Raw genomic sequence first — 25,855 nt, 5'->3', positions numbered from 1 at the left:
ACTACTTAAAAATATCAATTAATAATCATAGTTTATACTTTAAAGAGGCAAACTCCGTCACTTCAATCGTTTACAACAGTCATGGACGAAATTTTTCAAAGTTTTCTACTATAAAAAGTCAATAGTCGATGAAAAAATTTATATCAACTTTGAGCCGCCATATTTAATTTCCAATAAAAAATTTTGAAATTTTGACCCCGGAATCTGAAAGAGCAACTCTTTTTACGTAGAAGAGCATATTTTGTTTTAAGTTTTCATGTGATCTCATCACTTTTCTGAGCCGAAAACCAATCGACTATAAAATGTCCGCTTGGGAAGTAATGGGTTAACCTGCCAATTCTCTGTATAATAGTTCATTCAATTTAAAAGGGGATGAACTTCCGTGAATTCTTATCAACAGCAGCACACACTGTAAATTCCGAACTTTGATATTTCACTCATCCACTCTTTTCTTTTTCTATTCTTTTTCCGGTTCAAATCAAGTGTTTCTTTTTCTCTTTAATAACTAAAAATAAAACAACACAAAGTATTACTCTTATCTTAGAATACTTATTCCATACAAAAAATAAAAATTTTGTGCAACTTATCTGATTATACAACGCAGTGTTATACTGATCTTCAAATTTAGGCACAGCCGTATTTCTCTCCACGATAAAATTCACGATGTAATATGCAAATATGCATAAATCACAACTAACCTCGCACACGTCAACACGTCTTTAACCTCGAAAGGCTATTCTACAATTGCGTAAGCGTGGTCGCAAGTGGTTGTAAGAGTGTTGTAGGCGTCGTTGTAAAGCGGTATTTCCGGTTGTAGAGCGTGTTGTGGAAGATGGTTGAACTTTATCTTTCACGGCTACAACAGATGTGAATGTAAAAGCCAACCAATCAAAGTGCTGTCACGTCATCATGCCACACACCGCTCAACACCGCCATAATTTGGCCGAAATACACGTGATCCGAAGACCGCTATAAAGTCTCAAATTATAATATTCTTTCTCGGCATTCGAAAGTATTCTTTTTATCTATTGTAGTATTTTTGGTGCGTATTTATCATGGCATACGAGGAAAGGCTCAGTTCGAAGATGAAACTTGTTTAAATTTAATATCGTGTAGAGAATTGATTGGGCTGGTGAGGAGCAACGAGTTATTGTGGAAAAAACGATGCGTTTCGCATAAAGATCAACAAATGAAAAGTATGTGCTGGACGAGTATTGGATGTGCCTTGACCTCTGTACTTTCCGGTAAGTTATTATACACGGTGAAAACCCAGCTGTTGTGAATTTAACTTTTTTTTGAGGTTGAGTCCCACACAGCACACATCTTTCAGAAAACTTTTTGAAAGATATCTAAAAGATATCTTCTGTCAGATATCATTCAAAAAGCTTTCTGAAAGATATTATGCTATATAGGGTACTATCAATTATTGCTGTGCTACCTCTTTTCTCTTTGTTTTATTTTTTTCTGTATGTGTTTCCGGTCCGGATGCAGAGAAAGAATTTTATAAATTGAGACAAAAATTTGGTCGAAAAGCAAGAAAAGAGAAAGAAAGCGCCTCACGATCTGGAGCTGGGGCAGGACAACCAACATATATTAGTAACTGGCCACTGTATAAAGACTTAGAGTTTTTGAAAGATGTGATTAAACCCAGACGGTAAGATAATTATAGAATATTCTATTTTCTTTGTCAATTTTATTAGTTTATATTATATAATTGTTTCGTGACAATGTTATCTTTTTTGTAGAACAATATTCAACTTTCCGAAGAATATTCAGAGGCCAGATCCATCATTTTCTCCACCTGTAGCACCAGCAAGTCCAGCAATACTAGAGAACAGTTCATCTCCTGGCTCCTCGTTATGGAACTTTGATTTAGAAAACAGCATTTATTCTACAGGTATTATCTTATTTTCAGTTAACGCATGTAATTAGTACATTAAATTGTTAGTTATTTATTATCATTTATGTGTGCTCTCATTTATGTGTTATGCTCTCTTTTTTACAGAACCTGATGGAGACACTGTTCCGTTTGTGAGCTCACCATCTTTGAAACGAACTGTTCCCCTACCGGACTACTCTTATATAAGAAAAAAGAAAATGCAGGAAAATGTGGCTACTGTCATAGAGAAGCATTCATCTAATATAACAGCGCTAACAAAGACAGTTAATGAACGTTTGCTTTCTACCCCTAGAACTCAACAAAATCAGCCAGAAAATTCTCTATTTTCATCTGTCTCAGCAGCACTAGCTACAGTGCCACAAGAAAAACGTTTAAAATGTGTAATTGAACTATTACAGGTTATACAAAAGTATACCATGGAAAAAGAGAACTTAGAAATTTAGAAGTAGTATGAAAAAGTAAGTTTGTTCCAACTTGTTGGTGAACTAATAGTTAAAAGTCATATGTCTTTGTTTTTTCTTTAAATTAGACAAAAATAGACATATGATTTAATCATTAGTTAGTTTACCATCCTGTGTTGATAAACTAACAGTTTACCAGCACTTTAAATAGTTTATATAAAAAAAACAGTCTATATCACAGTTTAATCATTTTTTTAATCACATTTGAGTTTTGTTTTTGTTTAATATAAGAACTATTTAAAGTGCTGTTAGTTTATCAACACAGGTTGGTAAACTAATTAATGGTTAAATCATATGTCTATTTTTTCTAATTTAAAGAAAAAAACACATGACTTTTAACTATTAATTAGTTAATCAACAGGTTGGAACAAAGTTACTTTTTGGTGTGTTAATAAACTAACAACACTTTAAATATGATATAAAAAAAGTCTATATCACAGCCTATATCACAGTTTAATCATTTTAAAAATCATATTTTGAGTTTTGTTTTTGTTCAATATAAGAACTATTTAAAGTGCTGTTAGTTTATCAACACAGGTTGGTAAACTAATTAATGGTTAAATCATATGTCTATTTTTGTCTAATTTAAAGAAAAAAACACGTGACTTTTAACTATTAATTAGTTAATCAACAGGTTGGAACAAAGTTACTTTTTGGTGTGTTGGTAAACTAACAACACTTTAAATATAATATAAAAAAAGTCTATATCACAGTTTAATCATTTTTAAATCACATTTTGAGTTTTGTTCAATATAAGAAAGCAATATCTATTAATAGACATAAAATTAGTTTCTTGCAATAATATAAAATTATTTTTTGCAATATTGTATTATTTTTTTATAAGATATATAAAATATAATAACATGTAAATAAGATTATATAAGATATTTTTATAATAATAAAACCTGATATATTGATGACATAAATTATTTAGTATAAGATATAATAAGATTTAGGATATATTCCTCTGTTAAAATATGTGATGTATTAATAAATCTAAATTTGTTCTACAATGTAGTTTAAATAAAAAAAGCATTTTTAATTTCTTAAAAATTGTTTTAATTACCAAAATAAGATTACTTATATATAATTGAAACATGAAATTACATGTAATGCTTTCATATAAAATGATAATTATAGTAAAAGTTAGAGTATGTGATAATTATAGTAATAGCAATAAAATATATGATAATAAAGGATTACAGTAATCATAAAATAATTATAGTAAGATAATGTTTATGATACAGGATAATGTTTCAAACAAACTTTACATAAAATAAATTATTTACAAAGGAGCAATTAAGCCACAAAAGTTACATATGTAAATTCAACTTGGATCTGATAAACAGAAACTGCGCCGCACTATAAAAAATTTGACCTTTGTAAAAGTGAAAATCTTGCACATTCATAGCGTATTCATATTCTGCAAACGGCGTGATGTTACCAATCTTTCCTGAAAATGTATCAAATATGTATAAGCATGTTTGTCTTAAACTATATCAAATATTACTAAGAGTCACCATATATTACCTTTATTGGCAGAAATTCTTTTTTAGGTAGAAACATTTTCTCGTAGAATGTATCTTAGAATGTTGAGTTTCTTTTTGCCAAAATTTGGAAAATATTAAAAATGTGGCGGATTTATAATATCACCGCGGAATGCTCGCTGATACTGCCAAGGGGCAGCTTCTTCACCAACTTCAGAAATGAAGTAGTTGCAAAGTGTATCCCGTAGCTGAACAGAAGTTCTAGCTGGATTATTGGCACCGATTCGTCCAATCCTATGCAGTCCTGTTTCATTTTCTTCATTCCGCCAAGTTCCAGGAATTGTATTTCCCTTTTCATCTTCTTGGTCTACATAATTAGAGGGGCAGTAGCTACGAAGCTGAGGTGGCTCCTTACTTTCCTCTGTCATTACGAAATTATACAGACACACTAAAGCTTGAAATATGATTTGTGCATTGTGAGAGTGGTTGCATATGCACCTCTGAGAATGCGCCATCGAGATACAAGAATGCCGAAAGTGTTCTCTATAACTCTTCGGGCACGGGAGAGTCTATAATTAAAGGCTCGCTGTTTATCTTGCAAGGCAGCACGCGGATAAGGCCTCATAAGATAAGACTTGAGCGGAAATGCCTCATTTGCCACAAATACATAAGGAAATTTTACTTGACTTCCAGGCAACATTTTAAGAGGAGGAAGCTTTGCTTCTCCATGCTCCAAAGCATCAGCAAATGCAGAATTATTCCAGACTCCTCCATCATTTATAGAACCTGTAATTACATAATGTGAATATAATAAAAGACCCAGCAAACACAGAACATTGCAGCAACATTGCGACAATGTTAGAATATTGCTGTAATGTTGCTACAATATTACAACATTGCCGCAATGCTGCTGCAATGTTCTGTGTTTGCTGGAAAAGATGCATAAATATATATAATCCTAAATGGAAATACTCAGACTGAAATAGAAAAAAGAAAAAAAATTGAAATATATATTTACCGTACTGCCCTATATCCACCCATGTAAATTTGTATGACGCGTCGCAAGAAGCCATTAATACAATGCTGACGTATTTCTTATAATTAAAGAACTCGGAACCAGAATTAGGAGGCGCTTGAATTTGCATGTGACGTCCATCTATGCCCCAACACAGTTAGGGAACTGCCACTTCGAGTAGAAATCTTCAGCAATTTGCGTCCATAACTCAAGCGAAGGTTCAGGCAGATACAAAAGCTGCACAACTGTCCAAATGGCTTGGCACACTTCAATTACAATTTTATACATGGTAGATTTACCAATCCGAAATTCCCATGCCTTCGACTTAATACTGTCGCCATGTGCAAGAAATCTGTGCAGGTATATATCTTGTTTTAAAAAATAACATCTTGCAAAAAAGAGAATATCTTCCAAGATCATGAAACAAAAAAATTACTCACGCAAGAGTGGCTGCAAGTTTCAGTTTTGAAGAAAGTGCCCGTCTCCGGCTTCTTTTTAGAAGAAGGGAATGCACCAAAGATAATAAAATATTAAATTGTTCAGGCCACATACGGCAATATGAGAAAAACTCCTCATGGTCAGACAACAATAGTTCTGATACAAGGTTAGAATCAAACCCCAATGCATCTCGTCGCCGATTGATTGGGCGCACCCACCACCTTAACACTTGTCTTGTCACTTTTATATATATTGCACACAATAAATTTACAAATTCACAATATAATAGCAGTAATATTAACAACAACTCTGTCTCTATATCAATCATGATGAACAACTACACCATCCATATTAGAAATATCCACTGCACTCTGATTGGTTGCTGTAATCAAATTTGCAACGTATCTTTACGCTATTGTAGATTGATCCGTTGTATCACATTTACGACTACTACTACTCCTACTCCTACAACCTTACGCTTACGCAATTGTAGAATAGCCTGAACTGTCACTCGATTGACACGCGGCGGCGGACTCGATCATCACCAATCACGATACACAGGGTGCGTTCCGTTTCATGGCGCATAGTGCATCGTTTATCCTTGTTGTCAAACGTTTGGGCACAAAAGATAAAGGAGGATACAACAGTACAAATCTCCACCATTCGTCCTAAGCGCCGGGCGACGACGACGATAATAATGACGACTACGACGTATCTTAAACTAAATTTACTCTTGAGCGAAAAATTATAATCGCGATATCTCCGCTCGTAATACAGCGGAAAAATAAAAACACTTTTATTATATAAATCGCCCTGTTCAAAAAGTACGATAGAAACTGATAGAAACATATAGAAATTTGATAGAAATTTATTATAATTTTATCTGAATCTATCGTTTCTATCGGACACTAGATTTTTTGCCAGATAGAAAAGTTATAAAATTCTATCGTTTCTTATCGTATCTGAAATAAACGATTAAAACTTTATCTGAATACGACTACTTTTCTATATGATCCTATCTACTTATCGTACTGAATATAAAAATTACGATTCAAGGTCTATAAGACTCTATATGAATTAATCTGAAATTGTTCCTATACGTTTCTATCAAATATATTACCATTTCGGCGGACATAAAGTTCTATCGTATTTTATCGTATCTAAATTAAACGATTAAATCTTTATCTGAATATGAGTACTTTCCTATACAATTTATCTGGCTATCTTACTGAATATAAAAATTATGACGTAAAGTCTATATAAATTAATCTGAAATTGTCCCTATACGTTTTTATTAAAAATATGTTATATACTATAATAGTTTTCTATCATTGTCTATATAATTGGAGATATTTTAAACAGGGAAAAATTATTTCGCAATTTTGCCGAACATAACATTTTATCATTCTTTATCGTGTCTGAATCAAACGATTAAAACTTTATCTGAATATAGAATTATCTGAATAATTTATATAGACTTTAAATCGTAATTTTTTTATTCAATAAGATAACTAGATAAGATAATATAGGACCCGCAAAACATTGTTATATAAATGTTACATTAATGTTATAAAACCAATTGTTACAAGTTGTATTGCATGCATGTTAATGATATGTTACTGCAACATTATTATTTCCCACTCAAAAATGTAACATGTTACATAACAGCTGTTACATAACGGTTACGTATTAAGTTACATTTCTGTTATGTTATTAGTATTATGTTAAATGTATGTAACTCTTATTTATATCTAAATATATAAGGATTCTTTTTCAAAATAAGTATTTATAAATGTATGCATATTAAAAATACGAGTTTTATTTTGTTTCAATTTGTTTTACAAAAATAAGTACATTTTCAGTAGAACTTATTAGGACTTATATAGTATTGCTTATATTGTTTAATATAATAATATTAATTGCGTGTAATATTGCTTTATATGGATGATGTAACAAATATACTATTTATTTTTTGCACATTAACCAGCTTTTGTAATTACTTTAAGTTTTAAAAAAATGGTCAAAACAAGATTAACCATGATTTTGGTTTCCACCAAAAATTTGAATCGGGTTTAGTTAGGCCAATTAGCCAATGGCTATGCTGGTCACAACGGAAATTAGATTCTGTTGTAACCAGTATAACTATTGGCTAATTGGCCTAACTCAACTCGATTCAAACTCTCGGTAGAATAGAACTCTATAAAATAAAATATTGTCAAATTTGAAAATCGTTTAACTTTGTTACAAAATTGCGATATTTTATGAAATTTTATCAAGATAAGTATTTCTTGTCATAAAGTATTGCAATTTACAAAAGCGAAGTTAAAGGTTTTCAAATTTGTAATCAACAATATAATAAAATATATAATAAAATAAAATTTTATCTTTGAAAATTATCTCTTTGGAGTAATTACTTTGGAATATTTTACACAAACTTGATGAAATATTTCACATGGAGGAACAACTTTGTTTAATCTATTCATTATTAATCCTGGTTTGCCTTGTGAGTCTTTGTTTAGCAAAACGCAACCAATCACTTGCAGCTTCGTCAAATTCTTTTTGAGTATAATTTGTATGCATATCTAACACCACATCTCTTATATGTTTTATAATACATAAAGGTGCAACTCCAAAATTATCTTTACGACCTTTCCAAGAACACTGTAAAGCACATTCATTTGTGAAAACTTGTGACAATGCATTTTTAACAATCTCGCGCAAAGTATGACCACCAATTCTTTTAATAAAAGTTTTATATTCGTTGACGAAGCTTTCTCCTTCATTTTTTAATTCTAAAATAGACTCCATCTGACGTATTTCATCAATAGTTTTTAAGGGTAAACATTTTGTTATTCGATCTGTAGAAACGGGTGGTAGTACTCCTGGTGTAATATCATCAATACGTTGTTGAATATTTGTAAAGTGAATATCGGATGCTGCAGCCATTCTCATTAATGTCTGAACGTTTTCTGTAACAAAATGCACAATAAAATTTTTTAAACTAATATATGATTAAAACATTATATTGTTAATGCTCTATAATATTAACTCTTTTTGTTATTATATAAAATAGTATTAATAATGTGTAGATATATATAGTAATAAATAGTAAATATTAAAAATATTATATTTCACCTAGAATTAATATTTCTTGTACATACAAAATAATATATTGCACTTTTGTGTTTATTATTCTTTGAGTTCAATATAATTATTGATATTTAATTGATATTGATATTTAAAAGAGTCATTTTTAAATCTAAAATATTAATTTTGTAGGTTTTAAAAATATTTAGCTCATTAAGAATATAGTGAATGTTTAAATCGATTAAAGCACTTTAAATATTATCTTACCGTCTGTTCTTCGAACTAGTGGCATTACGTCATTTTTTATTTTGCGCACCTCTTCTTTAATTTTTCGCATGTTATATATCATATTTTCTAATTGATTGGTTTTAATTTGTGAAGACATTGGTGAACGTTCCAGTGAACGGTAACTTGGTGAATGTTTACTTGGTGAATGGTCTCTTCTACAATCTCTTTCGGATTCTATACAAATAATATGTATAATAAATATATAATCAATAACAATTTGAACTAAAATAAATTTTTAATTTTTCCAACTACACTTACCATCATCATTGTTTTCATTTGAACTTTCATTCAATTGTAAAGATATTGCCTCGTCGACCTGATTATTAATATCTGGCCATTGTGGCAATTTAAGTTGTGTCTTTTTTCCAATTCCTTCCTTATTATAATTATTACTATTATTATCTGATCCGCTACTATCTTTATGTATCTGTTGATTCAATCTTTTGTTTCTCTTTGTTTTCACTTGTTTATTTTTTTCATTTTCTTTATCTTCTTCGGAATCGTCATCAGAATAAATTTGTTTATTAGGAATTTTAGTTCTGCAACCTTTTCCTAATTGGGATTCTTCACAAGAAGTATAATTCTTATCGTCTGCTATTTTTCGTGCTTTATCAAGGGAAGCTAAACAATTTTAAAAAGAATAAGAAATAAATAGAATTAATTTACAAAAATCAGATATAATTTTTAAATATGTTATTAAATTACAGTAAAATCTCAGAAGCACAATGTCCAAAATCGGGACATAAATCGTCTTTAGAGGCTTTCTATAATTGCAAATGCCTTGCTACGTTACAAGTTGCAAAAACCGTAATCGACGAATCAATGTGCAATTTGACGACAAGGCATTTACAATTTATTATAGAACACTCCTTAAGACGACTTATGTTCAAACTTATGTAACTTTGGATATGTACTGCATAGAATATAATATAATTATAAATATATTGTTATTTAGAACTTGTATATAATATAGAAAATATTAAAAATATTAGAAACTGAAAATAAAAATAAATTGATTATTAAATGCAAAGAGTAATTTGGAATTACTTTATTTCAGAACAAGAAAACAGAATAGATTAATAAATATTAGAAATGTGATGAGTAGAATGTTAGGAATAAATAAGCTCTGTCATTTTTCTGATTTAAGTATGTGAGTGTATAATTTGTATTGATCTATGCAATGTCGATCTATGAATGTATTCAAGATGATGTTAACTATTGTCATCTATCTTTGAATTACTGTTTGCTATTTCAAATTGTTAATGTCCTTTAAATAAATTAAATCACGGACTTTTTAAATACGTTATTTATATATAAATATATATTAAAATCCAACAAAGTATAATAATTATAAATCGTTCTTAATAATATTTAATATTTATTTTTGTTCTTCCTAATATTTTCTTTATTGTACTCAGAATCTAACTTAAAATTTTTATAATTTTTCCATTTCAAAGAGAAATTAAAATGTAAAAATTCCAAAATATTTATTATTAATATTTATTATCAATAATCCCTTAAAAATAAAAATTCTTACCACAGTATTTTTCTATATTCACTGTAAGTAATTGCCATGTCTGAATATCAGGATCAGTACGTTTGGATATTAGAGATGGTACATTTTTCATATTCGTTGGTACTTCAGACACGAGATCATCATCAAATGTAACAACTGCATAAGCCATTTTACTATTTCGAAATAGATAGAAAGCAAAACATAGGTTAAGTTATTGAATGCACTAACAAGGTTATTTTCATAGATTTATAAGATGAAATTAAACTACTTCATAATTTCATATTATAAAAAGAGAACAATTTTAAAATACATATAATTTATTAAACAGATTTGTAATTTCTATAATATACATAATTATACCTGTCCTATCTCGTTCTTGTAGCATCAGAAAACAAATGTGTTCAGAAAATACAACGCTCACAATGATTAAGTAAATCATTTACGTAATTGGTTTAGATTTATAGATCTAACAGCAAAGACCAATAATCATTAACTATATTAATCACTTGTGTTTCCTGAACGCACTCATCGATAACAGCGAAATTTATTCATTACAAAAGTAATAGATTAAAAAAGTGATATATTTTCAATAAAATACATTTTTTATTTATGTTTAAGACACTTACATTGTTAAATTTATGCATATATATAAACAAAAAATTTGTTTTTATTATTTGAAAAACATAAGAAAATATATATATAGTACATAAATAATAAAATAAATTTTTTATTATATTTATTTAATATAATATTTATACAGAATATTAATTACTGTCACATTTATAAATAAAATGTCCACAAAATAAATATAAAAAATTAATTTGAATGATGTATTAGAGGAATTATGACTTCTTTGTCAGAAAATGTTAATTTTAAACATTTTCCTCGTATTTGTAAAAAAGAAATTATTATATTATAAGCAGTGGCAGAATCACTAATTGTAGAAATATTTAAATTTTTTTAGTTACATGGTTTTATAAACAATGGTTCAGTATTAGTAAATTGATCACCGCAAAATTTCAAAATTTGGTTTGAGATAAAAATTATTTTTACCATAAAAATTGAATTATCTTTTAATAAACATACATTATTCGGGTTTTTAACAAAAATTGTAAATTCTTCAAACTCTACCGAAATAATTTTAGATTTAAGTTTAGAATAGTGAATAACTGGATATAATTTGTTAAATTCTTTTATATTTGGACATAAATTTTCTTCATAAATCCGATTAATTAATTGTTCAAAAGGTTTAGGTGAATTTTTAACTTTAAGTCTTAAAATTCTTAAATAGTTTTCAAATTGAAAACAGCTAAATTTGTCTAAACAACCAAATGTCTTTACTTCATTAGCTAAATGTAATAAGTTATGAACATTATACGACATATTTTATCGACCATATAAATTCTCGTAATAATGAACAAAACAAATTAAAAGATTATGAGCATATTCATTTAACGTAAGACATAATTTCGGATGGCATAAAATTCTTATAGCTACACTTAAAGTAAGAAAATGTTCATAATATTCTGCAGACATCACTGATTTTAGAATTATTGGGCCAATATATAATAAAAATAATCTGAGTTTTGTGGCCTTCCATTTGTCTATTTCATGTAAACTGCGTGGTAGTCGCGAAAATTCACATGGAATGAATTTTCTAAAAGATAATAATGTTTTAGAAAGAGAATTTTGATGATCCTTAGAAAAGCGTACATTTTTAAATTCTTTAATCCAAAACTGAAGAAGTCTTTTCATGACTCCTAGACATACTAGATGCATGTAATCTATTCCAATTTGTGAAATCATATTAATTTTTAATGATTCTATAATAGATTCACCAGTGTGATGCTCTTCTTGTTGTTTTTCTCGAAATGAGCAATCTGTTCTCAAAGGGCAATTTAATTAAGGGAAAATAACAGAATTAATATATTCTCCTTCCTGCACACATTTACTGCAGCCAAAATAACCTGAATGATTTTTTGTATAAGTTATAAATGCTCTTGCAGGAGCATCATAGACAATTCCTTTAACTAAAACTTTGTATATTTTTTCATTGTAATAAATCCCATTTTCCTCAAGTGCAATCAATTCAGTAATTAATGGACTTAAATACTGATTTGCATCATTCGGTTTTGACATACCATGGTATAACCCAGCAACAAATGGTTTTGTATTAATATTATTAGTAAAAATAGAAATTAAAATAGGCCAGAATTGACTTGTTGAGCTCTTTGATATTGACAGACCATCAACGTTAATTAAAATATCAATACTGTTTGGACATATTTTTAAATATTTTGTTATTGATCGTAGAAGACCATCTGCTACTCCAAAGTGTATATAAGAACAACCTGCTATTTTCTTAATTTGTCGTGTAGCGTGTTTTGGAGTTTGCATTAAGGTCCGGGCATCTCGAGGCAATGTATTGTGACCACAATCACGTAATAGTTGCAGCAATGAATTAATAGATTTTTGTGTTACATTTTCTTGCATTACCCATGAAATAAGTCTATCGTGTAAATTAGAAGTATTTTCATAAGTCTGTGATTCATTATTAACTTTAATTATATCTAAATACGTGTTGCTGAAATTCTTATCTTTCTCTATATCATTATTATCTGATGTAAAACATATAATTTCTGAATTAACTGAATTGGAAAATGTATTCACTGGAAAATTGCATGTAACATCTTCGGTTTGGGATGTAGCAGTGACTACAATATTGTTTTCTATGTTATTTAGTATTTCATTCATTAAGGCACAATTATTTTCAACATTGCCAAAACTATTATCAATAGTACTATAAAATTGTATTCGTGAACGAATCAATTGATTTTTTCTACGCTTTGATAAGAAACGTATATCTTTTGGCATTTTTATTATTTATAATTATTAATATAAATCTAAAAAAATAGTTTTAAAATATTAATTAAAAATTATACGTAGGAAAAAAAGAAGTTTTGATAAATGTGAAAAAGAATAAAAATAAGGTTAGGTAGTATAAAATAATACTTACAATGACTAGGTTAGGTTGTGACCGGAAATATGATACACGGAATTGGAACTTTCGGATAATTGGAAACTCACAAACCTTTCGTCGCTCTGTTAACAGGTCCCCTACACGGTCGCCAGCTTCTTTCACCTTTACCAGAAGCAAGGTTGCCTCGATGGCCTCGTGGTAACTGCAACGGTCTCGAGCTCTCGTACGGATTCCCGACGTCTCGGCTGGATACAAACTCGAACGTAATCCTATGACACTCGCGGTCAACGCACACTCGGGATCTGCACTTAATATTTAGAACTAATTGTATCTTTTATTTTTCAGGTGCTGCTGCTTCTCCCAGGAACGTATCAGGATCGGCTCTCTCCCCAGGAACAGTCTCAGGTAAGTATCTAATGATTTATTTTCAACCCGCGTTCACAGTCTCGAGAAGCGTTATTTTTCCTCTTTTAATTCCTTTTATTTTATTTTTAGGTTAATCAAGGATCGTCTCCCAGGATCAGGATCGTCGCACAACACAAAGGTAAGTAAATCAGTTCACTTTGATATTTAGTTAATAATAAAATATAAAATTTATTAAATTGTCAAAATATTCCTTTATATCACAGACACTACCCGTCCGCGTCGCTTCCTTCACATACGTGTAAACGGAAAGTTCATTCGGGTGTTCGGAATGCACAAATCCCGTCCGCGACGCTTCTTCACAAACAAGTAAACGAATGTGTCTTTTGACGTGATTTCAGATTTTGTTACACCTACTCGCATTCGGGTAACTCGTATTACGCGAAACGATAGAGTCGTTCGATTCGCGGAACTTCCGCCCGTCGTCACTTACTCGCATTCGGTGATGAAAGAATTTGCGCGCGAAAACGTGTCTTAGTTCGTCGCGATGTTAGCGCACACGGAAAAAACAAGCACAGTTATATTAACATGACATGCTTGGTTCAACAAGATTTAGTTGGACTAAATAGAATTTCTGGTTATCATAATAAAATATTCTGGTAACCAACCAGAATATTTAGGTGTGACAATGGTAAAATTTTGATTATTACTAATCTAGTTATAATATCTAAGTGTCTGGTTATTATAACTATATAACATAGATAGATAAACATGATATGTATAGTTAATACAATTAAACACAATTTTTGGTTATTATAATAAAATATTCTGGTAACCAACCAGAATATTTTGTTACAATATCCGTAACAGTTCATTGGATACCGTGTGTGGATGTTGCATCGGAATTATACGCGCAGTTCTTATTTCATTTGATGATCGTAAGCAGTGCTTCCAGTCTCAAATCTTTTACAGCAGCAAGCGATCGACAATCGACTATCTGCTGTCTTTTTTCCATGAAGGAGACAGCTCGAGAGAAAAGGAAACAGCAGATAGTCGAGTGCCGTCGACCAAGCTGTTCGCTATCCTCTCCACTTACAGCACGCTGCTGTGAAAAGAGTCGAGACTGGAAACACTGTCGTGAGTTTCCTCACAAAAATCATAAATTTGGACTGTGGACGTGTTGGACGTGTTAAACGTGTTGGACGTGTTGTGGACGTGTTGTGGACGTGTTGTTGGATAAAAATAACCTCAAAAACGATTATATATTAAAAATGGATGATAAAACATGCGATTTACTTCGTGAATGGGGATTTGAAGATTATATTGACATCTTTAAAGGTTTGTATATTTTGATATGATAAAAGTTCGATTTCGGAAGCATACTACATTGTTAGATTATAACGTGTCAGTATTAGCAAGCTATTAACAGTTTTTTTACAGATGCATTTGTTTGCCTCTTATTCATATTTTTTTTCATAAACTAAAAAGTAAAACAAATGTTGTTTCGAAAATACTTCTTTATTATGTTGATATACACAATAGATCTTTTTTTGTATTATGATTTGTGGTTTAGTTTACATCTGTCTGTCTGTATGTGTGCGTGCGTGCGTGTGTGCGTGCGTGTGTGTGTGTGTGTGTCCAATTAGTTCAACAAGACTCTTATCAGCATTAGCGCTAAAATTATTCTTTTTTTAGCAAATGAAATTGATTATACAGCTTTGAAAATTATGAAGCCTTCCGACTTTCAGACTATAATACCAAAGATAGGACCTAGAATCAAATTTTGTGATAAATTAGACCATTATAAGGCTGATCTACTTACACAGGTATTGACAGTATTTTTGGTATGTATATTTACAATATTTTGTTCTGTGCAAATATTACAATTTTTTTGTATATTTTATACTTTTTCTTGCAAATATTCTAATAATAACTTTTGGATTGTTACTTCACTATTACTTTTATTTAAATATAAAGAGTGTATGTTGATGATAATTAGATTACTTTTAGCAATTAATATTTTAAGAATATTATTTTTAGCAATTAATCTCTTCACAAGCATCATCCTTAATAAATGACATATCAACAGAAAACGATTCTTTAAATCCTCCAATTGTAATTTCTGATAACAATGATGTTTATGACACTGATAACACTGTTATAAAAGAAACAGTATTAAACGTAAGTCAAACAAATAAATTTTTTAAATAAATATTAAAAATTAATTTTTAATAACATTTTAAATATACATTTTATAAACTAATTTCTTAATAGTAATAATAACTTACTTTATGTAAAATTTAAAATGTGTTTGCATACATCTTTCGTCATCATTTTTTACATTTTGCATATTTATTAGGTAATCACTTTGAATGAAGAAGGAGGAGAGCAGACAGAAGAGATACATTCTACAACAAATGTAAGTAAAGTCAGTAATTTTTAATTTATTAATAATAAAAATGTACGAAAATTATTAATTAATTTATTTTATTATTGTACTATTTATTTTATTATTATATTTTTTATTATATTATTACTTATCTTATACATATGTACTTTTTGAAAGTATATTTTTATAAATGTGTTATATTTTTTCTTTTATGTAAATATATAATTTTTTCAATTATTATTAGGTTATTACACAACTCTGTGATACTGATTTAGATGCAAAAGCTGCCAAAACTGTTTTAAATAGTACTTGTAGTTATAAACAAAAGGACGCAGCAAGAAGCAAACTGTGTTTAGCCATTATTAAAAATGAGTTAAAAGAAAACGAGAACAAAAGGTAAATTGAACTTTAGGGTGCGTTTGCTATCTTTATTACTTATTATATATTAAGAGATGATTATGATACTTTTGTCTTAAACTTTATGTTTTAAAACACTTTACTTCGTTTACGAGATATTCGATTGCTTATATTAGAATTTTTGACCTGTTTGTACTTTATACTTATCTTAACAGATAAAATTTATTTATTTAATGTGCTTTTTAAATAATTGTTAATAATAATACGATATATGTATTTATTAGAGTAAGTCATAGACGATGGCAAGAATTAGCCTTGCAAATACAGGACGCTATTCCAGGAGAAATTCAAGTTAGTAATATGGCTTTCTATATGTATAATAAGGAGACATAAGATATATATATATATATATATATATATATATATATATATATAATATTTCTTATATCTCCTTATATCTTATAATCCTTATATTCTTTTTTTATATTACGCCTTTTTTATCATATTTTTTGTACAGGAGACATATTATATTCCTTATAAAAAGCATTCTGACAAGAAAGTAAATGCCAAAGGCAAATTGTACGATAAATATACAAATTATGTAAAAGAACTACGTAAAAGTGGTTTAAGACAAAAAATTTCAAATTCGACAAACAATGAACCAGGTTAGATTCTTCATAAAATAAAATAAAATAAATTAATAAAATATATATATATATATTTAAAATCTTTTAAATTATATATTTTCAAAAAATTGCTATTATTATGTAAAGTATGAGCAATTTATTATTTTACAGTTGTAACTTTAAATGATGATTTGAGTGGAATGCTTGAGTGGCTTCGTACTCATAAAGAACCATACGAAGAAGTAAAAGAAAAATGGGATGCTACTCGTGATGTTAGATTGGCGCAGCTACGACAGGGAACAAGTAGTGTGTATGATTATATAACTGAATATAGTGCTCTTCAGTTAGCAACTGGCTTCCAGTTAGTAAGTGTCCGATACATTTGCATAAATCTTCCAAAATATAAAAATGTTTAATGAATGATAAAAAACCATTTTTTTTGTTGTAAACTTTTTAGCTTCTATCAGACTTTAAAAAATTATATCCTGAGTACGACACACGAATGTGGAGTAGGTGGGGAGAATTCACAAGGAAAGTTTCACTGTTATTATCTATTGAAGGTATTGTCCGTCAAATAGAATAATTTCAATAGTAAAAAGTGCCATGAAAACATTAATGTGACATTTACACACATTAATATATATTTTTTGCATAAAATTCTTTCTATATGTTTAATGAAGAATATACATTAACTCTGTATTGCAATACAAATGATATTGATTTTTTTAAAAAGTAATTTCTATTTTTAGGAGATTCTGATTTGTGCCTTATGCTAAACTTAGGACATCTATTTACTCCAGTACCTGTACCACTAGCAAATAGAAAAAAGTGGAAGCCAAGTACTCAGGAAATGATAGATGGATTTATTCTTCATGTTAAAGTTAGTTATTAATAATTTATTAATTCAACTAGCAATGACAATTTTTTTCGTATGTAAATTAATGTTTGTATCAGTCCTTTCATAAAGTTTTTTCTACTATGTAGGTAATGAATGATTTGGAGCCGAGTTTAGAAAGAGTTAGATGCAGAGCCCAAGCTTTGAAAACAAAAGTTCAACCGCTTGTTGTTGCTGTAGGCTCAACTTTATCATTATGCAAGGACTTTTACGTCGTAATAGACAAAAATTATTACAGATTCGATGATATTCGCACGGCAATAGATGTATGCTTTAAGTGCGTGCATGCTTTACACGCTGAATATTCTCCTCAATGTGAAAATATTTGGTATTTTTTGCAATTTGCATTATATGAATTACATACTCAGTGGGATAAAGTTATACCTCAAGTAAGTAAACAGTTGAAAGCTTTTTCCGAAAAGTAAGAAGTTTTTTTATGTTGTAACTAGTAGTAAACGTATTATGATTTTCAGCTACTGATTTTTTTAAGTTTTATTTCATTAAATTTGTTGAACTATACTTATATTAGTTATATTATTTAGTAGTTTATTTAAAGCATACATTTATTGCTGTGATTGTCACCATGGTTCGATGTATTGTCAAAGATTGTAAGTATAATGCATTTGCATCTGTTAAGGCATTGTATCTTCACATTCAAATATGTCATCAATGGAATATTAATGAAAAGATTATGTGTCCAGAAAAAAAATGTTATCGAGATTTTAAAGGATGGCGTACTTTCCGCAGACATTTGATATCATTTCACAAAGTACCCTCTGTACTACATTCTAATTACAAATCAAACGAAGAGAGTAATATTAACAACGGTATCGTGCCTGATTGCGACGATCAGAATATGGCCGCTGCAATTAACAATCAAGATGTGATTGATGATGCAGTATCTTTGATTGATGACAATACCAAATCATTTGAATTAGCTACAAGTACTTCGGTACAAGATTTTGTCATGTCTTTTATTAGTAAGCTGTATGCCACTCCAGGCCTTCCACGGAATATTATTCAAATAATAGTGGATGAGATGCATGATCTTCTCAATAATATATCATCATTTGTGATACCTTCCATTATGAATGACTTGAAGAATGTGTCTGTCGATGAAAATGTATTAATTAGAATAAAGAAAGGACTAAATATTCTTACAAAACCATTTATGTCTATGGAAACAGAATACCAAAGATTTAAAAATTTGTTTTCTACTAAACATTTTATACAGGCGACAGATTATGTTGTTGGAAGTCGCTTTGATGAGAAACTTATTAATGGTTGTATTAGAAAAGAAATGTGCGATGTCAAAGCTAAATTTATATCTATAAAAGCAGTCTTACAACAGTTATTATCTCTTTCGGGAGTATTGGATATTATTCTTAACTACATGGAAAGTTTAGAGAATGAGAAAGAATTGTTATCAAATTTTATTCAAGGTGAAATATGGCAAAGAAAAAAGCAACTGTATTATAAGGATAAAATTGTTATCCCTCTTTTTCTTTTTTTTGACGATTTCGAGGTAAATAACCCTCTCGGTTCTCATGCTACTATTCAAAAGCTTGGTGCTGTTTTTTATTCTATACCTTGTATGCCTCCTCAGGTTTCTTCTCAACTAAATAACATTTTCCTTGCCTTACTTTTTCATTCGGCGGATAGAAATCAATTTCAAAATAGCAGTATCTTTGGTATTCTCGTTGATGAAATAAATGATTTACAGAGAAAAGGTTTATATATTCCAACAAAGACTGGTTTTATTCAAGTATTTTTTGCTTTAGGCCTTATTTTGGGAGACAATTTGGGATTAAATTCCGCATTAGATTTTGCTGAAGGATTCAATGCCACATACTATTGTCGTTTGTGCAAAATGTCACAAAATGAAGCTCATTCGTGTGTTATTGAGAAAGAAAATCTTTTAAGAACTGAAATTAATTATAATGATGACATAAAAACTAAAAGTTTTAAAGATAGTGGCATCAAACAAAATAGTATATGGAACAAAATTGATTACTTTCATGTAACTTCTAATGCCATGGTAGACAAGATGCATGATCTCGATGAAGGTGTCTATAAATATGGGATGGCTCACATTTTGTATCACTATATAATTCAAACCAAAAAAATTTCTTTATCCTGTCTAAATGAACGACTTAAAGCATTTGATTATGGCTCCAATAATATAACAAACAAGCCACCTCTTATAACTGATAACGAAATAAGAAAAAAGGATTTAAAATTTTCAGCAAGTGAAATGAGTAATTTTTTACTTCTTTTTCCTTTTCTTGTTGGCGAGGATGTACCTCATGATGATGTATGGCAATATTTTTTGAGTTTACGCAAGATACATGACATTGTTAATGCTAAATACCTTCAGAAAGAATGTGCTGAATTACTAGAAGTATTAGTTGCAGAACATAACGAAAAATATATGTCTCTTTTCTGTGACAATCTTAAATGTAAACATCACAATTTAACTCATTATAAAACAGTAATGAAAAAAAGCGGACCTTTATCTCATTTAAGTGTTATGCGGTTTGAATCTAAAAATCGTCTACTTAAACTTGCTGCAAATGCAACTTGTTCTCGCAAAAATATTACTCATACATTAATCGTAAAAGAACAGCTCAATTTATGTCACAGGTTTTTATCTAACACTATATTATGTGAAAATCAGAAAATGGGACCTATTGTTTTTATTGGTCCCATTTTTCTAATTGACGAATATCAATTAATTAAAAGTTCTTTATCCCCTACTTTCACTGGAAAATGCATGGAAACTACTTGGGTTCAGCATAGAGGTATAATATACAAACCTAATCTCTGTGTAGTTATTGATATTTTAGATGATCTTCCCCAATTTGGCATTATACAAAAAATTTTATGCAATGAAAGCGATGATTTGTGTTTAGTATGTCAAAATATGTATACCATAGGATTTAATGAAAACCTACATGGTTTCGAAGTTCAGGATGCCGTAGGCTTAACCGCTGTAAATATATCTCATTTGTTTAACCCTTTTCCTGCGATAGTAGCACGTTTGCCATTGAGCGGCAATTTGTTAGTAGCAACTAAATTTGCCTTGTAAACTTATAAGTTATATATATGTATAATATATAATTATTGTAATTATTATTTTGTTATTGTAAAAGAAAGTATAAAATAAATATTCTTTATAATTGCTAGAAAACATTTTGTTATTTGTACTTTGGATAAATGAACTACACTATACTTGTTTCTTCAATCAGAAGTCTAGTTATATTTATAAGATATTACCATCATATTACAACTAACAATGTAGTCATTTTCACCAGAATTCAACCAGATTTATTTGGTTACTTAAACCATAATATAAGTCACCAAACTTGTCTGGTTGTCTTTATCAGAAACGCGTTACCAAATTTGTCTGATTAACTTAAACAAAAGTATGGATCGTCCATATTTTACCAGACGATCTGGTTAATATATCCAGATTTCTGATTGATCCAACTAAATATTTTTTTCCGTGCAGTAAAATCGAGCGGGAAAAGCTCACGAGAGCTCTTTCCCCCTGATTATATACGGGACGCCGTCCTGTCTCCCCACTCCTTGTTCCTCCGCCAATCCGCGTCCGATGTCGCTGGGACGCTTCTCGGGCAGCCGCGCTTCCCCCACTCCGTGCTCGTTGGCCAATGCGCGCCATCTCGCGCCTGTCTGCACGCGGGAGCCGCTTTCTCCCCTCTGTGGTCGTCTCGGCCAATAGGAAATGAGTGTAGACGGTCCGTAGTGATGCACCGAGTTGTATTTTCGGTGTTTTATTCAAAATTAGCATATTTTCGCTTTTGCACTCAAAGTGCAATTACATTACACTTAAAGTGCAATCAACAGAAATGATTGTATCTTAGTAAACGATTGATTTTTAAGCATTTTAGGTTACGTTGTGACCGGATTTCCGAATGACGTGACTCACGAGTTTTGACAAGTAAAGACTCACAAACCTTTTGTTGCAGGTTTTCACAGTCGCCAGCCCCTTTATCCTTATCAAGAGGCAAGGTGTGGTGTCCCGGAATCGCCGCTCTGCTCAGGAACGCCGGAACGCACGTCGGTGTTGCTTCCGTCGGATGGACAGCTACCACTAGCTTGATTATATCCCAGAGGAAATTCACAACACACGAACTTCGAACGAACTTATTACTAATTCCTTTTCTCTTTTCTTTCAGGTGCCGCCGTCGTCTCAGGATCATCCAGGATCGCCTTCGTCGTCCCACAGGAACTTCGCCAGGTAAGTATATTTTTATTTTCAGGTTTACCCGCGGTCCCGTTTGTTAATAGGATTTCCTTTTTCTAGGATACCCGGAATCGCACAGGCTCAGGAACGGACACTCTGTCTGGTATGCAGGTAAGTGAGAGATAACACTAGATTGTTTTTTCGTAACAAATAACAAATAGTATCTTTATTTAGATTTGCCAATGTCACATCTGTCACATATATCCCGAACGCGGCGCTTGTTCACAAACGAGTAAACGCACTTATTAAACTCGGGAAAATCCAACCTACTCGCATTCGGTTGATTTAATGTGTTTTTTATCACTTGCGCACGCACGCTCGAACTCTCTTAACGAAGAGATGGTTATATCTTGCGCGCGAAAGCTCACTCTCTTTAACGTGCATAGCACGGAACGATCGCACTCGCTAAGTCACGTATCTCGCTTTCCGTGACTTTGGCTGTCGGATACGTATAGCGCGCGAAAACTCTTAACTTGGTCGTTCGCGGTGTTGTCGCCATGAATTCCTGCGCGCGAAAGCTCTTTACTTTAACGTGCATAGCACGGAACATTCGCACTCGCGATATCTCGTTTTATGTTTCTCGAGATGTTAGCTCAAGGATCGTTAAAGCGCGCAAAAACTCCTTTTCAGTTGTCCGCGTTGTTAATGCTGAAAGATCCGGCGCACGAAAGCTCTTGAGAGCTCGCGGGACGCGTCTTTATACTCGGGAGAGAGATGCTACCCCCTCCCGTCGGGATCCGCCAATCGCACGCATTTTCCATCACGCCGCTGCCGGGAGCGCTTGGGTTTCCCCCTCCCGTCGGGTTGCGCCAACCGCGCGTGGCGTCGGTTTCCCCCGGTCGCGGGACTTTCCTGAGGCTCCCACTCCTCGCGGCTTGCTCGGCTGCGCGGTCTGGTTGCGCTGTGGGCATCGTGCATTAGGGATGGGCGATACAAGCTAAAAGTATCGATACATCATATCGATATGTATCGTGGATAAAAACATCGATACGCAGAAAATATCGAACGTCTTGTATCGATATCATTAATATCGATACTTGAAAATTACATAAACAAAATATTAATTTAAAATAACATTGGGTATATTGCATTTAATTTAAAAATCACAAATATTATGTAAATAGTATGTATTTATCTCTTATTTGAGAATTTTCTATATTAAACCTATATTAACTTATTTTCTATATTAAACTTAGAATAACTAATTGAAACTTAGAATAACTAAAATATTGAATTTGTTTATTATTACATTTGTTATTACCCAGATAGCACAAAATATTATCATAAATATTCATATATATCTTACAAATTTATTTTCAAAAAATATTTTTTAAAGAATATATATACTTTTTTTATACCTGACAAATCGGACATAAAAATATGTACAAAATATTTATCATAAATATTTTTCCTTCTTATAAACATTTTATAAATATTTTGTGCTATCTGGGTACAGATTATTATGTTATACATCCTAAATATAATGTAAGTTAGAACTGGCTAATCACAGTTATTCCCTTCTTCGGAAGAATAGCTGTAATTGGCCTTGTGACGTCATTAATCGCTCCCGGAGCAATTAACCCAGGCTGATCGAAAACGCTAATCTGACAAACAGATGCGATCCATTTGATTTTTACAAATGCTTCGAAGCATTTGATTAACCAATTAGAACAAAGAATTTTATGAGTTAACCAATCTAAGAATGCTTCGAAGCATTTGTAGTTAATGCTCTAGTTTACACCAAGCACTTGGTACGCGTATCAAGTAGTGAATTTAAGCTGATCAGCCAATGATTAAACACATTCACTAGTTATTTACTATTTGATACGCGTACCAAGTGCTCGGTGTAAACTAGGTCTGTAGCGTCGAATAGACCACATTCATAGGTGTATCGAAGATCGATATTCAGGGATCGATATGCCAAAATATCGAATAATAAAGTATCGATACAAAAATACCGATATTTGAGTATTGAAGTATCGATATTTGTAATATCGATACTGTATCGCCCATCACTATCGTGCATGTTGCCCCCTCCAGCTTGGCGTATCCCCTTCATCGAGTGGAGATTGCACTTGCAATGATACTGATAAAGCCATGATACTAAGAAGTGCATTGAATATGCATAAGAAATTAGGAATGTTATGTTGAGCCTTAAAATAATAATATTGGAAAGAAAATAAACGTAGCACAATAGTTGTGCTTCTAACATGTCAAAATAACAGGTTTTTACTATGTGGACTAAAACAAAGATAATATGGCTCAGTATGAACTGTTTTATGAATGACTTTAATCTGACTGTATCGCACGTAATTAGAATTAAGGAAACTACAATGATAATCGCTGCTACGCGAATACTGGCAAACATAGAATTATAATGACAATGACTATCAAAAGGATGACTACTAAAATACTTATGACAATAGTAGGTAAGTATAACATTTTTATAACTAATCTGAAAGGCATAAGACAATTACAAGAATGACTAATAATAATATGATGACTAGCGTAAGCAGAGTCATAATAAGCACATAAAACATTTTTATATTTTTGAAAGAATATTTAAGCACACAAAATGATGAAATATGATTAACATATAATAGTATATAAAAATAAGGTAATGTGAGAGCGTTTACGTCTAACTTAAAATTAAGGTCGACACGCACAACAAAAATCAATATATTTATTTATTAGAAAACAGGAACTGTGAACGCGCGTTTGTTGTTAGTTCTAAAATTAGGGGTTAACGCGCGGAAAAAGAAAATGTAAAATCTTAAATGCACTATGTGCTCGGATGCGCTAGGGGGTTTGGGCTTGCAGCTGTCCGCTGTCTTCCTCGCCCATGTGGTGTTCTGTGCGCTTCAGGACAATGCTGACTACTTCCTTTACCTGGGCCCCCTTGGATTCGGTTGGTTCTGCTGTGGCTGTCCCGGCTATGTCCTCCGCCGATGTTGATGGGCCGGGGCGTAGGCTGACCCTGGGGGACGGTTTCAACGTTACACACACGTACATACAAAACGTAAGAAATTAAAAAAGAAATTAGCAATTGCAAAATTAACGCAAAAAATAATACTAATGTATATTGTACGAGTAATGACTCGATTTTTGGCATAATTAATCACAAAGTTTTCGTGCGTAGACTAAATAATAAAATATAATAATAAAATGACTTTTTAACGCATAATTCAATACTTAAACCTAAAACTTAAACTAGATATAAAATTTGTTACTTGAACGAAAATGAATTTTCTATAACACACAGAAAGAAAATATTAGACATAAAATCTTTTGCTTGATTAAGCTAATAGTTTGAAATGACAAATGCAAACTTTAGAATATGTAAAATTTGAAAAATATGACTGTTAGGAAATACTGGTCATGACTCTGGCCAAATAAAAGAATTATTTAAACGCAGTCAAGATAAACTAAAATAGTTTCCGTAATGATAAAATAGAAAATATAAATGATAATTAAGCTTATTGCTTTGCATAAAATTTAGCGTTCTCACGCCGTTTTCGGCGTGGTTTCGACATTGACTGACGTCTTAGCTCGCTCTACCGTGACGCTTAAAACGGTCTTACCATCGACCTTCTTTCTCTCGGTTCTGGTCGTTGTGAAAATCTTTTTGGGGAGTTCTCTGGACTTCTCCGCCGGTGTGGATGTTTCGGGATATTGGGAGCTCCTGGTGGACGGTCTCATTACCCCTTCCAAGGTGCTTTGCCTAGACTTCCGGTCTGGGCTAAGCGCCTTACCTTTCTTCGATGGTGTGGGTGGATAGTCGTATTC

The 25,855-nt window shown here is 31.2% G+C and overlaps 2 protein-coding genes and 1 pseudogene across 4 annotated transcripts; 1 reads left to right on the top strand and 2 right to left on the bottom strand.

Moving 5' to 3' along the window:
• Positions 1 to 4,280: 4,280 nt before the first annotated feature.
• On the bottom strand, positions 4,281 to 5,247 carry LOC118646053 (annotated as a pseudogene).
• A 1,866-nt stretch (positions 5,248 to 7,113) lies between these two features.
• On the bottom strand, positions 7,114 to 13,420 carry LOC114255275. 2 transcript variants are annotated; one of them, XM_036288444.1, is made up of 5 exons: positions 13,284 to 13,420; positions 10,214 to 10,365; positions 8,935 to 9,297; positions 8,656 to 8,850; positions 7,114 to 8,270 (listed from the first exon to the last, which is right to left on the bottom strand). In XM_036288444.1, the coding sequence occupies exons 2-5, from the start codon at positions 10,359 to 10,361 to the stop codon at positions 7,777 to 7,779; spliced, it is 1,200 nt and encodes a 399-aa protein (XP_036144337.1). In that variant the 5' UTR covers positions 10,362 to 10,365; positions 13,284 to 13,420; the 3' UTR covers positions 7,114 to 7,776. The 2 variants fall into 2 exon arrangements, with proteins under 2 accessions (XP_036144337.1, XP_036144341.1); XM_036288448.1 differs by lacking the exon at positions 13,284 to 13,420 and having other exon boundaries at positions 10,214 to 10,845.
• LOC118646130 lies at positions 13,303 to 18,252 on the top strand. 2 transcript variants are annotated; one of them, XM_036288434.1, is made up of 11 exons: positions 13,303 to 14,873; positions 15,231 to 15,379; positions 15,576 to 15,716; positions 15,895 to 15,954; positions 16,169 to 16,320; positions 16,566 to 16,632; positions 16,799 to 16,946; positions 17,079 to 17,272; positions 17,365 to 17,467; positions 17,657 to 17,787; positions 17,892 to 18,252. In XM_036288434.1, the coding sequence occupies exons 1-11, from the start codon at positions 14,807 to 14,809 to the stop codon at positions 18,225 to 18,227; spliced, it is 1,548 nt and encodes a 515-aa protein (XP_036144327.1). In that variant the 5' UTR covers positions 13,303 to 14,806; the 3' UTR covers positions 18,228 to 18,252. The 2 variants fall into 2 exon arrangements, with proteins under 2 accessions (XP_036144327.1, XP_036144329.1); XM_036288436.1 differs by having other exon boundaries at positions 13,304 to 14,873; positions 15,231 to 15,361.
• The last annotated feature ends 7,603 nt before the right edge of the window (positions 18,253 to 25,855 follow it).

The sequence above is a fragment of the Monomorium pharaonis genome, chromosome 1 (assembly GCF_013373865.1).
Source record: "Monomorium pharaonis isolate MP-MQ-018 chromosome 1, ASM1337386v2, whole genome shotgun sequence".
Classification (NCBI taxonomy): Eukaryota; Metazoa; Arthropoda; class Insecta; order Hymenoptera; family Formicidae; genus Monomorium; species Monomorium pharaonis.
The sequence above is the reverse complement of the archived record's forward strand: the minus strand, read 5'-3'. Positions and strand labels throughout refer to the sequence as shown.

Excerpts from the sequence above, each read along its gene's own strand:
- LOC118646130 (XM_036288434.1), top strand. The coding sequence starts at position 14,807 with ATGGATGATAAAACATGCGATTTACTTCGTGAATGGGGATTTGAAGAT. Across the intron at positions 17,273-17,364 it reads TAGCAACTGGCTTCCAGTTA|CTTCTATCAGACTTTAAAAA; the intron begins GTAAGTGTCCGA and ends TAAACTTTTTAG. Across the intron at positions 17,468-17,656 it reads ACTGTTATTATCTATTGAAG|GAGATTCTGATTTGTGCCTT; the intron begins GTATTGTCCGTC and ends TTCTATTTTTAG.
- LOC114255275 (XM_036288444.1), bottom strand. The coding sequence starts at position 10,361 with ATGGCTTATGCAGTTGTTACATTTGATGATGATCTCGTGTCTGAAGTA. Across the intron at positions 9,298-10,213 it reads GAATATAGAAAAATACTGTG|CTTCCCTTGATAAAGCACGA; the intron begins GTAAGAATTTTT and ends AAAATTGTTTAG. Across the intron at positions 8,851-8,934 it reads AAATGAAAACAATGATGATG|AATCCGAAAGAGATTGTAGA; the intron begins GTAAGTGTAGTT and ends TTATTTGTATAG.